This window comes from Martes martes, assembly GCF_963455335.1.
Source record: "Martes martes genome assembly, chromosome: 6".
Taxonomy (NCBI): Eukaryota; Metazoa; Chordata; class Mammalia; order Carnivora; family Mustelidae; genus Martes; species Martes martes.
In genome coordinates, this window is record NC_137893.1 from 89324112 (window position 1) to 89338734 (window position 14623).

General features: G+C 44.4%; 1 protein-coding gene across 3 annotated transcripts in view; it reads right to left on the reverse strand.

Annotated features, from left to right (window-relative positions):
* ZNF318 (zinc finger protein 318) overlaps window positions 1-14286 on the reverse strand; it is a gene marked incomplete at its 5' end in the record, with an annotated part of 29770 nt that extends 15484 nt beyond the window's left edge. For all 3 annotated transcript variants that reach the window (XM_080805175.1, XM_080805177.1, XM_080805176.1), the window contains 4 exons: window positions 1363-2805; window positions 3783-4422; window positions 10307-10458; window positions 13831-14286. In XM_080805175.1, the coding sequence (XP_080661301.1) occupies window positions 1363-2805; window positions 3783-4422; window positions 10307-10458; window positions 13831-14286 (2691 nt within the window). The remainder of the gene's footprint in view (window positions 1-1362; window positions 2806-3782; window positions 4423-10306; window positions 10459-13830) is intronic.
* Window positions 14287-14623: the final 337 nt, after the last annotated feature.

A 14623-nucleotide genomic window follows, 5' to 3' on the forward strand; every position in this document is an offset into this window, starting at 1 on the left:
GTAAAATCCAGGGCACCTGAGTGGCTCACTTGTCCAAGTGTCTGCCTTCGACTCAGGTCATGATCCTAGGGTCCTGGAATTGAGTCCCACATCGGGCTTCCTGCTCAGCGGGGAGTTTGCTTCTCCCTCTGCCTCTGCCCCTCCTCCCTGCTTGTGGTCTCTCTCTCTCTCTCTCAAATAAATAATTTTTAAAGAAAAATTTAAAATCCAGGTATATAAATCAAATCAAGTCAAATCAAATCCAGGTACATATAGCCAAAAGCCCACAATGTTTCAACTGTATTACTACTACTTGATGGAAAAAACAAATATAGCTTGTCTATAATGGATTAGTGTGGAAAACCTATGTATTATTAGCCCTGACTTAGTGCTACGTTCTTGAAGGAGTAGTAAAGGGAAAAAAGCATTCAGTCTACAAACAGTGTCTGTGCAGTCTCAGGTTTTGTCTGTATTGAACCTATCCTCCTCTTTCTGGAGTTTAGAGTATCAAGAATTAATTTCTGTCTTCCCAAGAATTAGTTACATTTCTTTTAAACCAGAAAAAAAATGACTGGCCCTTCATTTTTTTCCCTTTCTTTTTTTTTCCTCCTCAGGTTTTCATTACTTTATTAGCAAAACAAATTTATACCTATTATATTTTTATGTTCCTAAACAAAGTGAGTTATTAGTTACTAAGGGAATGCATTAATTTTTCCATTTGAATTTCTGCTATTCTGTATTCCTCATCCCTACATAATTTTTACCTACTATTTTCAAACACCTAGAATTGTTACATCATTACCCCAGCCACTGCTCCCTTCCTATACCTGAGAACACAATGAACTTTGTAGTATAAAGACTATTTTTTTAAAGTGTCATAAAAAATGTGGTGTTATTCCTGGACTCTAAAACAAATCAGAACAAGCAAAACTTATTTCTTGGGTTTAATTACCAAGCAACAACCAGGTATTAGCTTTTAACCTGCATAATCACTATAGGAAAAAGATCCAAAACTCACTAAGGTGAAAACAGGTTTACTGGTTCTCCTTCATCCAATCCAATTTTGGTTCCTCGCTCCCTGATGAGGTCATATTGAAAACTTCAAGGCTCTCAAGTCCTACCCATAGGATCCTAAGGCCAGTAATTTTGATAGAGACAATTAAAAAAAAAAAAAAAAGGAAGTCAAGAAATCACAGTGGGACCTAGGGCCAGAATTCAGTTTAGTCCTAATGAGAAAAACGGGAGGGGAGAGGTGGGTATATGCATTACTTAGAGGACAGCAGCCTCCAAAAACTTCAAGGACCTTACTCCCTCTAAAAGACAAATACCAATTTACATTAAAATAGGAAGGCCCAGGCACAGGTTGCCAAAGCTAATATTCACCTTCTGTTTCTGGGAAGCACGGTTCTTCTCATCAGAGATCTTCTCTGGATTGTATCTTATAAGTGATGGGATGGACACCTGGACAGGCACTTGAGCAGTAGGAATTGAGCTTAGCACTGACTCCTCCTGTTTGGGCTCATCAGGAGTCACAGTGGGGATCACACGGAGATTGGGACGGCTACGAGTAGCTTGTTTGGTAACAGGTATTACCCTGTGTGGTTCAGGTAGAGAGTGGTTGGATGGCTGAGAGGCAGGGTACATGGGCCACCTAGAGGCTGCATATGCCATGTAATGCCTATAGGCATCGAAGGAAGCAGGGGGAATGGCAGGTCCCTGGTAGTTTGGAGGTATCCGAGCTGCAGCAAACTGAGATGCCCTTGGCATATGAAACTGAGATAATGAAGCAGGATGTGGAAGTCTAATTGGGGCAGATGGGGCTGATGGTAACATGCATCTGACGGCCACAGATGACTGAAAACCACTGCCAACTACCTCTGGCCCTGCAATATGACCCACTGAATGGTCAGACTTTAGAAACGGGGGGCTGTTTTTTGTGAGCAGGTAAGGATCTACAGGGGAGACTGGATGTGGATGGGACACCTCTGGGGAGTGGGTATTGCTATGGTGTGCCTCCCTGCTCTCCAGTCTGTGAGGATCTGAGGAGTGCCGATCAGCTGAGAAACGGTGGTCAACTGAGGGACAGTGGTCTGCTGAAAAGTGCTGGTCAACTGATGAACGGCGGTCGGCTGATGAACGTGATGGTTTCTTGCCATGAAGTCGTTCCTGGGTGCGGGCAGCCAGTTTACTAATCTCTGCTACCCCAATATCCAGCCCTATGGTCTTAAGCAAGTCATGAATTTTGGCGTATTCTGGATTGGTCTCTTCTATTGATTCTAGTTTTACAGCTGGAGCCGAAGAGGGCAGGGAGCTTGCCTTCTGTCTCAAGACTTCACTCTCAGAGCCCCCAAGGGGCTTTGGTGGAGATTCGGCCTTTAAATCCTCTTCTTCATCCCCATAGAGAAATTTCTCCTCATCCTCAATATCAGGGAAACTACGGCGCCTTTTTTCCTGTGTACTGGTAGAGTCTGCCAACATGCTCAAAATGCGGGAAAAACCACTGCCATCCTGGCTAGCCCTCTCATGGGGCAGCAAGAAGTCTGTGTGTCGCTCAGGCCCCTCAGCCTTCATATTCAATTTCTCCTTGTGGCACAGAAAACTTCCAAACTTTTCTCTGAGAGGACTGTTGTCTTTGGGTATCCCAGGGAGAGGACCCCATTGGTAGAGGTTGCCCTGAGGTTCCTTTAGGGTAGTCTCTACCATAGCCCCCTTGTTTTCAATCTCAGAGGCAAAAGCAGCAATAGCACCACTTAGTGGAAGAGATGGGTGACCAGAGTAGACAGGGTGATCCTGGCTGGAGCTGGTACTGCTGGAAAAACTCTCAAGCTGCAAAGACAAGCATAAGTGATTTAGCCTCTATGCAGAATCTCAGAAAACTAATAATTGAAATAAATACTTAAATACTTTGTTCTTCTTGAATTAATAGGGGAATGATAAGTATGAATGAAAGAGAGGTACAGTATGCTTAGGCAGGTTCAAGATTCGGGTCTCCATCTCTCCAGATGCTTCTGCTGAAGCAAGGGGAAATAAGAAGTAAGGCAGACTAGCATGAATCCTCACTTTTGCCCATTTGTTGTAATCCTTATCAAAGAATATGAATTCCTATTCATATTTCCTCAAAGAGGAAAAAAAGACATATAAAAATGGAGCTGCTTTGGTTCAAGTGGGATCAGGAAACTGTGAAACCCTAACTGATCAGCCTTCCCTTGCTTCCTTATGCCCCCTTAGGTACTTCTTCAGAAACCTCTGACTCCTAAGAGAATAGCTAAGAACTAGTGCTCATGCCTGATCATCTTTTCACAGATGAAAAAAAAATAACAAGGCCCAGAACGGTGAGGTGACTTGCCTAAAAATCGCAAAGAAAGTTGGCAGCAGTGGGACCAGAATCAGAATCCCCTGGTTTCTGGTCTAGTGTCCTACCACTCATAAATCTTGTCTTCTCTCTAAAGAGCAATGAGGAAAATTCAGATCATCTCCTATCTTTGCCCTTTAAACTTAATTTTGAAGATATCCACATTCAAAGATTCCTACAGGGCTATCCAATTTAGAGAAAAAACTTACAATAAATACCCAAAAATGTTTATTTAGAAAGCCTAATATATGACAATAGAAGCCCTCTACTGATGCACTGTTAGGACTACAGTTTCCTTTGGAGAATCCTGGAAGATACAGCTCATAAGACTAACAAGGTTGTTCCAGGATATATTACAAAGATACCATTAGAAACATACACCCCTGAGAAAGTAACCAAGTTTTAAGATATTAGAGGGACTAGCAAGAGACCCTAGAAATGCAGCAGAGACCTGAATGGAAGGCTCCATGTCCACCTCAATCCGTTTCTTCAGAATTGATTTCTTGGGCATCACAGATACTTCCTCAGGCCGATGTAAAGAATATCCTGGCTCCGATGCTGTTAGGACACCTGATAGTCCAGGAATGGGACAGCTATTGTCACCACCATCAACTCCAACCAGCTCCTGACTCAAGCTCCTACTTCGTTCTTCCTCTTCCTCTCGTTTTCGCCTGGCAAGGTCCAGCTCTCGAAACTCAGGATCTAGAAACCTAGGGCTTGGGCTTCGTCTACGCTGTCGATAGTTGCGGGTCCCTGATGTAAAACCTGAGTGATCACCTCCCATGCTGTGTATCTTCTCTGTGTCATCATAACGGGGCCGTTTGGCCTCCCGACTCCTTTCCTCGGGTCTTATGGAGTAGGAGCCTTTGAGTTTATCTCTATTCCTTTCTGTTCCCCGCAACAGCTCATCATGACAACCGATATGGGGACTATAATCAGAACGATGCAGGAAAGTTTCTCTTGTCCGGTAGTCCTCATCAAGTTGTCCTAAGAATGGACTAAGAGGTCCCTCCTCCCGGGAAATATATCGTTCAAGACCTCGAGAGCATTGGGAACTTCGAGTGAAGACAGAATCATCAGTCAGGTCATCCCTGAGGAAAGAGACAAGCATCACTGAATACAATGGACTTGGAAACAGCAAGACCAGGCAAGACTAAGAGCCTGACATTCAACCAAGGGGCTACAGAATACTCAAGACAAAACACAATAATCATGAAGTCCAAGAACAAACCCCGCAACACTTCTTCTTCCTTTCTCCAGGACACAAGCAACTTTAGCCTCTAACCAAGGGGAGACAGTACTAGTCTGTCTGGACAGAGCTCGTAGGCTAATATCTTTGAGTAGACTATCACACTAGGGTTTGGGAGATCTGAAAATACCACTACCAGACTACAGAAAGCCCTGGATTACACAACTCCACACTAGCTTAAATTCTAGCTCTTTGTTACCAAAATTGTGGTGTGAATCAGCAGCATCTGTATTATCCAGGAACTTTTTAGAAATGTGGACTCTCAGGCTCCATCCAGGCCTACTGAACCAGAATCTGCATTTTAATAGGATCTTCAGGTAATAGGTATGCACTTTAAAATCTGAGGAACACCAGGCCAGATCAATGATTTTCAAGCTATGTTCTACAGAGATTCTGAAGACTGCTCAGGAGCTGCCTAAAAGAAAGACATGCTAAGAAAGCACACCTTGGCAGCACCTGGGTGGCTCAGTCAGTTAAGTGTGTGACTTCAGCTCAGGGTTCTGGGATGGAGCCCTACATTGGGCTCCATGCTCAGAAGGGAGTCTGCTTCTCACCCTTGCCCTCTTCCCCTCCCCTTGCTGGGGCTCACTCTAATAAATAAATAAAATCTTAAAAAAAGAAAGAAAAAAAGCAAAGCCTGCACAGCTCTGGGTCTTCCACCTCACTGAAACTGTACTAGCTCTAATTTTATCTGTTTATGAGATAAAATTCTATATATCATTTGGAAAAGAAGTGTTTCACTGTAGGGAAAATTTTTTTTTAACTACTGAGCTACCTAACTGGCTTTATTTTCTCATAAGTTTTAGGAGGTTCTCCAATGCTTTGTTTCGCTAGTTCACATATTAAAAGCCATAAAATTCCTTCACAGCCTGTTTAATTCCCTCTTTTCTACTTTGCTTGGATATCCACAAGCACCCTGCTAGTCCTGCGTCTGGAAAAAGTATGTGATCATTTGGCTCACTATATATTTTTATTTCATAAAAATAATACAGTCTTGGACCTTTGTGGCATGAAGATAAAAATATAGGCTGTTACACCTGTCCATTCAGAGCTCTGTACTACACACAACAGTCCTAATCTTTTTGGGTACTGTAGTCACAGAGCTTCTACTGCCCCCCAAAACAATCTCTGATTTAATCACAGGTGGAAATAAAGATCCTCCAGCACTTTGAGCATGCAACTTTCAAATAATCTGAATGAAAAACTTACAGGTCACTCACATTCCATTCACACTGGTGTTTTCTACAGTTTCCAGTACCTACCTTTATTTTTTGGAAGTTTCTAAGAATTAGCTTTTCTTTCATTTTGTTTGATTTTTTAGTTGCTTTCTCTGGGACTGAGTTAGCAGAACATCAAAGAGTGGCCTTTTCTTATTCACCAGTCCTGCCTTCGTTTTAGACCAGGGTAACAGCTATAAATAACTTTATGAAAGACTACTGAAGATAAACTTTATCACGTCCACTAAAAGAATGCCACCCATTGGGAATCCATGTTCCTATAACTCACCTGCTCCCCAAGAATCAGGAGAATTTTGAGGTTTCAAGATAGCATAAAATAGGGAAAAAAATGGGATTGAACAAAGGACGAACTCTGAAATCAAACCAGAGTAAAACATTTTGCTCTATAGGTTTGTTGGCCATGAACATACCTATTTCCAGGGAAGAATGTCCATGAGTTGCTCCATTGCTACCATCTACCATAGAAAACTCTGATTGTATTAGTTTAGGGGGGAAAGATACAGGCTCCACAGGTAATGGCAAATTCATCCATACTTCCATGTTCAGCTCCACACTAAAACTATTACATATTATCAAATGACATACCAGCTCAAGATCTAATCCAGCCCTATATATTAAGAAGCCAGAAATAATGAGATGACTCCTCCCAGAGTCTCAGTCCAGACTTATAATCTCCAGCAAAAGGAGGCAAACAAAAACAAAAACAAAAACAAAAAAAACCCCAAAACAAAAAAAAACCCCACAATGAAAAAATGTACATTAACAGTTTAAAGAATGAGTTATCATGTAAACACAGGGCAGAAATTAAGTTGCTTATTAGAAGCCCATGTCCTCCTTTCCCAGGTCTCCCAAAGGATAAGAGAAAGCACTAGCTGCAGTAAAAGTAAGCCCTAAAAAGGTAACCATACCCTGTAGATCAGAATAGTCCAGGGACCCACTCTCTCTGAAAGCTTTAGTTAAATCCAACTCTTTTCTAAAATAAGGTCTATCTATTTAAAAAATTGACTGTTGGATGTAGGTGATGAGTACATGAGGGCTCACTGTCCTATTCCACTTTTTTTTAAAAAGATTTAATTAGCATTATTAAGCTATTCATGAATTGGGCAGCATCTCATCTAGCAAGTAGAGGGGAGCTCCCTCTCTGTACTTTTGTATTTATGAATTGCATTACATCAGTCAAAAGAAATATAACATATATCCATAAAAAAGTTTATACACCAATTGTTCATAGCAGCATTATTCACAATAGCCAAATCATGGAAACAACCCAAATTTATCCATCCATTCATCACTGATAAATGGATAAACAAAACACACACAATGAAACATTACTGGCAGTAAAAAGGAAAGAAGTACTATTATATGCTACAACATGAGTGAGTCTTGAAAAATATTATGCTGGGGCGCCTGGGCGGTTCAGTAGGTTAAAGCCTCTGCCTTCGGCTCAGGTCATGATCCCAGGGTTCTGGGATCGAGCCCCGCATCAGGATCTCTGCTCAGCAGGGAGCCTGCTTCCTCCTTTCTCTCTGCCTGCCTTTCTGCCTACTTGTGATCTCACTCTCTGTCAAATAAATAAATAAAATCTTAAAAAAAAAAAAAAGAAAAATATTATGCTAAGTGAAAGAGGCAAGTCACATATGAAATGTCCAGAATAGGCAAATCTATAGAGACAGAAAGTAGATTAGTGATAAGCTAGGGCAGATGGTGGGGTTAACTAATAAATAGCTAAGAGCAGAGGTAATAAAACTATTCTAAAATTGATCATAGTAGTGAATTCACAACTCTAAGAATATACTAAAACTCACTGAACTATACAACTTTAAATGGGTGTATTTTATGGTATGTGAATGATGGCTCAATAAAGCTATTAAAAATATATATATGATAAAAAAAGAGAAAAGATCCTCCAGAGCCCAAACAGCCCATTCTTTTCCTCTGCCGATTCCCCAAAATGCTGGAAGAAAACTGTGTGCTTCTGTTTTTTCCCTATGGCAAACTGGAGGGAAAAAATCCTGCTCCTTCAACCTATGTTAGGACGAGAAGGGTTAAGAATTCCATGAATGGAACACACAATGTGTGTGCAGAGTACTTTGTTAACACAGGAAACTGACCTCACCTCCACAAATCTTCAAAAGCTGACTGTTTTCTTTTTTTTTTTTTTTAAAGATTTTATTTATTTATTTATTTGACAGAGAGAGATCACAAGTAGACAGAGAGGCAGGCAGAGAGAGAGAGAGAGAGAGAAGCAGGCTCCCTGCTGAGCAGAGAGCCCGATGCAGGACTCGATCCCCAGACCCTGAGATCATGATCTGAGCCGAAGGCAGCAGCTTAACCCACTGAGCCACCCAGGCACCCCAAAAGCTGACTGTTTTCATACAACCTATTCATGTTCCCTTTCCAGAGTAAGTTACATTAATACACACAGAGATGCCAAGGTGAGAACACAGACAACTCTGGCAATTTGGCTGTAATCCAAACTGGATATAAAGTTTAATATGTTCAATAAGGGAAGAGAAAGAATACCAAGGTCCCAGGAAAATGTTTATTTATTTATTTTTAAAGATTTTATTTTTGGATGCCTGGGTGGCTCAGTCGGTTAAACGTCTGCCTTTGGCTCAGGTCATGATCCCAAGGTCCTTGGATGGAGTCCCGCATCGGGCTCCTTGCTCAGTAGGGAGACTGCCTCTGCCTCTGCCTGCTGCTCTCCCTGCTTGTGCTTGCTCTCTTGTTCTCTCTCTGACAAATAAATAAATAAAATCTTAAAAAAAAAAATTTTAAAGATTTTATTTTTGGGTAATCTCTATACTCCACATTGGGCTTGAACTTACAACCTCAAGAACAAGAGTCAAATGCCCTACTGACTGAGCCAGCCAGATGTGCCCAGGAAAAAATGTAAAACACCTACATACAAAGTACAAAAATGGCCTGGACCTAGAAATGGTCAGGCTGAAGACTAGACATGCTGTCAGGAGACATCCTGAGAATGTCAATGGTCCTATGACCCAGTTTTAGTAGACTGTAATTATCCACACAAACCATACTGAGCAAAAGTACACAGAACAAACATCAAAATAATGGACTGGTACCTCCTTCTATTCTTCTTCCTTAAATAATCTTTACATCTAACATGGGGCTCAAACTCATAACCGTGAGATCAAGAGATGAATGCTCTACCAACTGCCCCAGCCACGTGCCCCACTGGTAGCTCCTTTTAGAACCTTAATCTCATTTTCTCTAAAATAGACTTGCCTCTCTGAAACACATGATTCTGGAAAGAAAACTACTGTCCCAAACTCCCTAAAAGGAAAATTTTAATTTTTACAACTTAAAAAAAGACAATTAGCTCTCTGAAGCACACGTGCATAACGAAGCTTATGGAAAGGGGAGGTGACAGCCTAGACCTGACAAGAGGAAATGCTAAAGTTACCTCAAAACCTTAACAAGGAAGGAAGAGAGTCACACCATGCACCACCTACTCAATCATCTCCCAAAATAGAAGCAGTCAGAAGGGCAAGGGCTTTTGTCTCAATTAAGGGACACAGTCACATACCTTGAAGCCCTATCTTCAGAAGCTTATGTTGTATGACCTAGAACTGTCCCGCCTTGCTTTGCCACATCAAATTGCCACTACGGCTTTGAAGAAAATATTACCAAAGGGTAGCACTGGTCTTCAGACTTCCTGCCCAGTTGTCCCCCACCTGTCTTCCTATGCTCAGTGTACCACTGCATGAACAGTCTCAGTTTGTAAGACTATCACATTGATTTGTTGCTACTGCTAATCATTGTGAAAACTCCCAGTATACTGGGCAGAGACTGTAAGAGACATGGCTCTCAGCTCTCAGAAAGAGTGCTTTCCCTGTACTCCCATTCTTATTTATTTACTTTCCTGAGGTGAGACACACCTAATGCAATTACTTCCCATATATAGTTAAGTTCCTAACACCTGGGACCTATTACACCCTGTGAAGTGTGTTTGTCCTTCCTCAGCATTCCAACAATTGTAAAGTAGTAACAAAAATTAAACATTTTTGAAGACCTTTAACTTTCCATTAATGCTTAATATTTAGATACATACATTAGACATAAATTTATCTAAGCCCTTTCTGAACCTCTATTTCAACCTGCTCAAGCTGAAAAACAACATCACTAAAAGATTTCCTATTTTGTCCAGAACTTTCCTTCATAGAAAGGATCCTAGTTCCAGTATCTTAGAATCCTTATCATCTCAACTGTTTTTAATCTGGGGAACTCTGCTTATGTCCCTTCAGCTTTCCAGATGGACTAGGATGACATTCTGAAATCTTCTACATAACTCTTTCAGCAACAGAGTCTACATCAATATACTATCCCCATTCAGAAAGCCTTTTCCAATGCAGTACTTTGTACTGGATATAGGACATAACTTCAGTGCTGGCACCACTCTTTCAAATACATCATGCAGAAAAGAGCAACTTTTCTACCTTCCTACCTTCCTCAAATGAAGCCTACCTGTCCACGTCCTCCAGATTATCCACTGGTGACCCCAGTCGATCACTAAGCCGCCGCCGTTCTGGTATGCCAACACAGAAATGGTCATTGCCAACAGTGATCCTTAAGCTCTGTTCCAAAGAAGAGTCAGTACGCAGACCAGGAGAGCGCCTCTACAAAAGTAAAAGATAATGTAATAGTCCATAGGATCAAGACATCCCTATACCCAAAAATGTACTCCTCCTTAGTTATAAAGTAGCCCAACATGGAGAGAAATGGCTATGGTAAGATCCTACCCCCAAAATAAAGCACATTTTAAAAAATCTTTTTTTTTTTAAGATTTTTAAAATGTGACATAGAGACACAGCAAGAGAGGGAACACAAGCAGGAGGAATGGGGAAAGGGATAAGAAGCTTCCTGCTGAGCAGGGAGTTCTATGTGGGGCTTGATCCCAGGACCTTGAAATCATGACCCAAGCTTAAGGCGGATGCTTAAAAACTGAGCCACCCAGGTGCCCCAACAAATCATTTTCTTAGATGAAAGGCCACACTTCCAACCCTCCCCACCAGTGACCTTTCATTCTTTCATTTACTAGTACTGGGCATGGGACGAGAAGAGTAAATTGAGTTTCTTCTCAGAATCTCTACATACACTCACTCTGCATTACAGTGAAGCAAGCAAGCAAAAAACGGATTTTGTTTTTTTTAAGTACTTCTGATAGCGGAAAGTGCTATAAAATTATTAAAACATGATAACATGAAAGAGATTAGGGAAAAGGAGCTACTTCAGAGAGAATGGTTAAAGGCGGCTTTCCTGAGGTGATACTATTTAACCTCACACTTGAATGATGAGATGTCAGCCTTGCAAACAGATGGAGGGATGTTTCAGGCAAAAAGAACAAGCTCAGTAATATGCTTAGTGTGTTCTGGGTAACAGAAAGGCAGCTAGTGTGACTGCAGCAAAGTGACAGAAGACAGGCAGAAGCCTGTTAGGAAATTTGGATTTTATTCTTAGTGCAGTAAGAAGCCACAGAAAGATCTCCAGCACAAGAGTGATATGATCTGACTACATTCTTTCTCTAGATGCTTGCATTGCTCATACTCTCATCTACTTCAGGTCTTTGTTAAAGTCACCTTCCCAGGCCTTCCCTGGCTACCCTATTAAAAAGTATTAACTCCTTTCTCTGTTCTTGTTTGTTCTTAGTACTTAGTTCTACTTAACATGCCAAAATAATTTACTTCTCCATCTTATTTATTATCTGACTCCCTCGGATAGAATATAAGCTCTATGAGGGCAGGGGTTTTAGACTGTTCATGTTGTAACCCTGTAAGAGTGGGTTAGCATAAGCACAGCCATCTTAGCTTGGGCAGCCATCCCAGGCCCAAGGGCTGAACTTTCCGCTACTTTACTTTAGTTCCGGGGACCCCCACCCTGCTTTAGATCCAAGAAAGTACCCCACCCTGCAACACCCCAGCTGCAGCTAATCAGCTTAAACCACCAGGATGGCTAGGTGGTTGCGCCATGGGGACCAGATGTTGAAAAGAGCTTATCTTACTAAACCACCAGGGGGGCGCAAGCCAAAAGTATGTATGGTCCCTGATGTGATGGAAAATTACTGTGAGTTGGATGTTTTAAAAAAAATCGCTATATAAACCCTTGGCTTTGAGTGCTCGGGGTCCTTGTAGAAACCCTCTGCGTCGGGCAGAAACTCGGACCCCAGCTAGCTGGAAAAAAACCTCGCTGTGTGACTTGCATTATCAAGAGTGTTCTCTGTCTAATTGAGGGGTGGTCGGCTCCGTACCCTAACAACCCCAGTGCCTAATAAATGCTAGACGTTAAATAAATACTTCTCAAATGTATAAAATGACAATTTAAAAAATTATTTTCATTGATGGGTGCAGAATAAACTGGGTGGTAACAAGAGTATAAAGGATCCTAACAGACAGGAGGTAATAGGACTTAGACTAGGGAGATGGTAGGAGGACAGTTTGGGGAATGTATCCAGGAGCGAGAGCTGACAAATTAGATGAAGTGACTGACAGCTTGCACTTGGAAAAGGGAGACAATCACTGTTTCTGGCTAAGCAATGGATGAGGTCTTTTACTGAGACAGAAAAGCCTGGAGCCTGGAGAAAAGAGAGGTTATGGAAACTAGTATTCAACTTTCTTTGCTTCCTCCGTAGAAATGCTTGATTCCTCAGACTACACCTGCTCAGCTACGAAAATCTTAGCATAGTGACAAGTCAATTCACCTATGAGCAGAGTACTTAGAGTACTCTGACTCCATTACTTTTAGAAAGCCACCCCACCCAAGAAAACAGAAACTCTGTCATTGGGTTTTTAAAAAAAGATTGATGAACTGAAAATAAAAACAAATTCCAAACACCAGCCCCAGGCCAGAGGTGGTTATGGGGAAAGGTTAATATTACATCTAAAATTTTTTTTAAAGATTTTATTTTGGGGGAGCACCTGGATGGCTCAGTTGATGGAGCACGTGACTCTTGATCTCATAGTCATGAGTTCAAGCCCCACACTGGGCATGGAGCCTACTTCTAAGAAAGGGAGGCAGGAAGAAAGACAGAAACACATAAAGAGGGAGAGAAAAACAGAAAGAAAGAAAGATTTCATGTTTTAAGTAATCTCTCCACCCAACCTGGGGCTTGAACTCACAACCCTGAGATCAAAAGTCACACAGTCTACCAACTTAAGCTGGACAGGCCCCTCTAAACTTCTTAACCTCATGTTCTGTTCCTTGAGCAGGAGAACAAAACCGTGAAAATCATGGGTGCGAGGAACCAAGTAGATATGGATTGAATCACAGCTACACCACTTCTTAGCCATGTGACATTAAGTTGCTCAAACCTCTCTGAATACCTCAGCTAGTCAATAACGCGATTTTCACTGCCTCGGCTCACAAGGCTGTGACTGTTCAAAGAGAATGTGTAAAGTGAAGGGCTAGGCATAATCCTGCCACATAGCTCAGTAAGTGGTGGCAGTTATTACAATGACTGTGGACGCACAGTTCATTTCGGAGAAGCACCTCCTGTTTGCTAAGAGTTTACACTCGAGGGGTCTATGCTGATGGGGTTTAGGCAACCCTAACGGGCCACAAAGACATTCCAGCTTCTTTTCCAAGACCTCTGGAGCAGCTCAGGTCTAAGGGGATACCAAACCACTGAACTCTGAGGAAACTGCACAAGTATCAGGCACACGGTTTGGAGGGCATTCCCCTCGCCCTGACAAACTTTTCCGCATCTCACCTAGAGTGAGAGAAACAGCCTATTCCTGAAACGGTGCACTGCCTCCCGACCAGGCGCCCGTTTGGGTCCCGAGCCCGTTATCGTGCAAAAAGGGATCCCGGGGCTGACAGGGAACCTCCAGGTTCGGGCGTCGCTGAAGGAGCCCGTGGGGGGGTGGAGGGCCCTCGATCCTGGGACTCTGGCCTGGAGGCCTCGGGGCGCCTGTGCCGCGGGCGTTTCTGGAGGCGGGAAGCCCGGGTGAGGGGGCTAGGGTATAGAGGGAGTCTCGGTCGAGGGGTGGGATTACCCGGCTGCCGCTGTCGCCTGGATGGTCTCCGCGGCCGTCCCGGGCGAAGTCGGCGCGGGACTCCCCCCGGCTGCTGCCTCGGAAACCGGCCGAGCCCGGCGGGAAGAGTCGTCGGCCCCGCGGCGGCGACGGGGAGCCACGACGGGCCCGCGGCGGGGAGGGGGAAACGCGACGACCCCGCGGCGGGGACGGCGAGGCCCGGCGGCCGCGGGGCGGGGACGGAGAGCCGCGGCGACCCCGCGGCGGGGACGGAGAGGCCCGGCGGCCGCGGTGCCCTGAAGGCGAGCGGGGCCGGCGAGCGGGGTTCCGCGACGAGGAGGAGCCGGAGGGCGGCGGCGAGGTGCGGCGAGCCGGGCCTGAGGAGGAGCCGGAGCTGCGGCCGGTGCGCGGGCCGCCTCCGCCGCTCTCTTTAGGCCGGTGCGAAGAGACGGAGGAGCGGGCGCCGCTGCGGTACATGGCTCCGGCAGCAGCGGCCACGGCGGCAGCTCCGACCCAGGGGCACCCTGGACGCGGGGCCCCAGCGCGCAGCTGCAGCTGCAGCCTCGGCCGCCACGGCCGCCACGCGCCGCCCCCGCAGCCGGAGCCGCCCCCTCCCCTCGGCCCCGCGCCGCCCCTAGGGCCCGGCCAAGCGCGCGGCCGCGGCTGGCGGTTGGACGCGCGAGCACGCGTCCGACACACCCCCCCGCCCTCCGGGGCTCCCCGCTCCTCCACTCAGGGAGCGGCCACAGAAGCCAGAAGTGGGGAGGAGCGCAGAAGCCGGAGCGAGGCAGGCCGAGGGGAGGGGAAGCGGAGC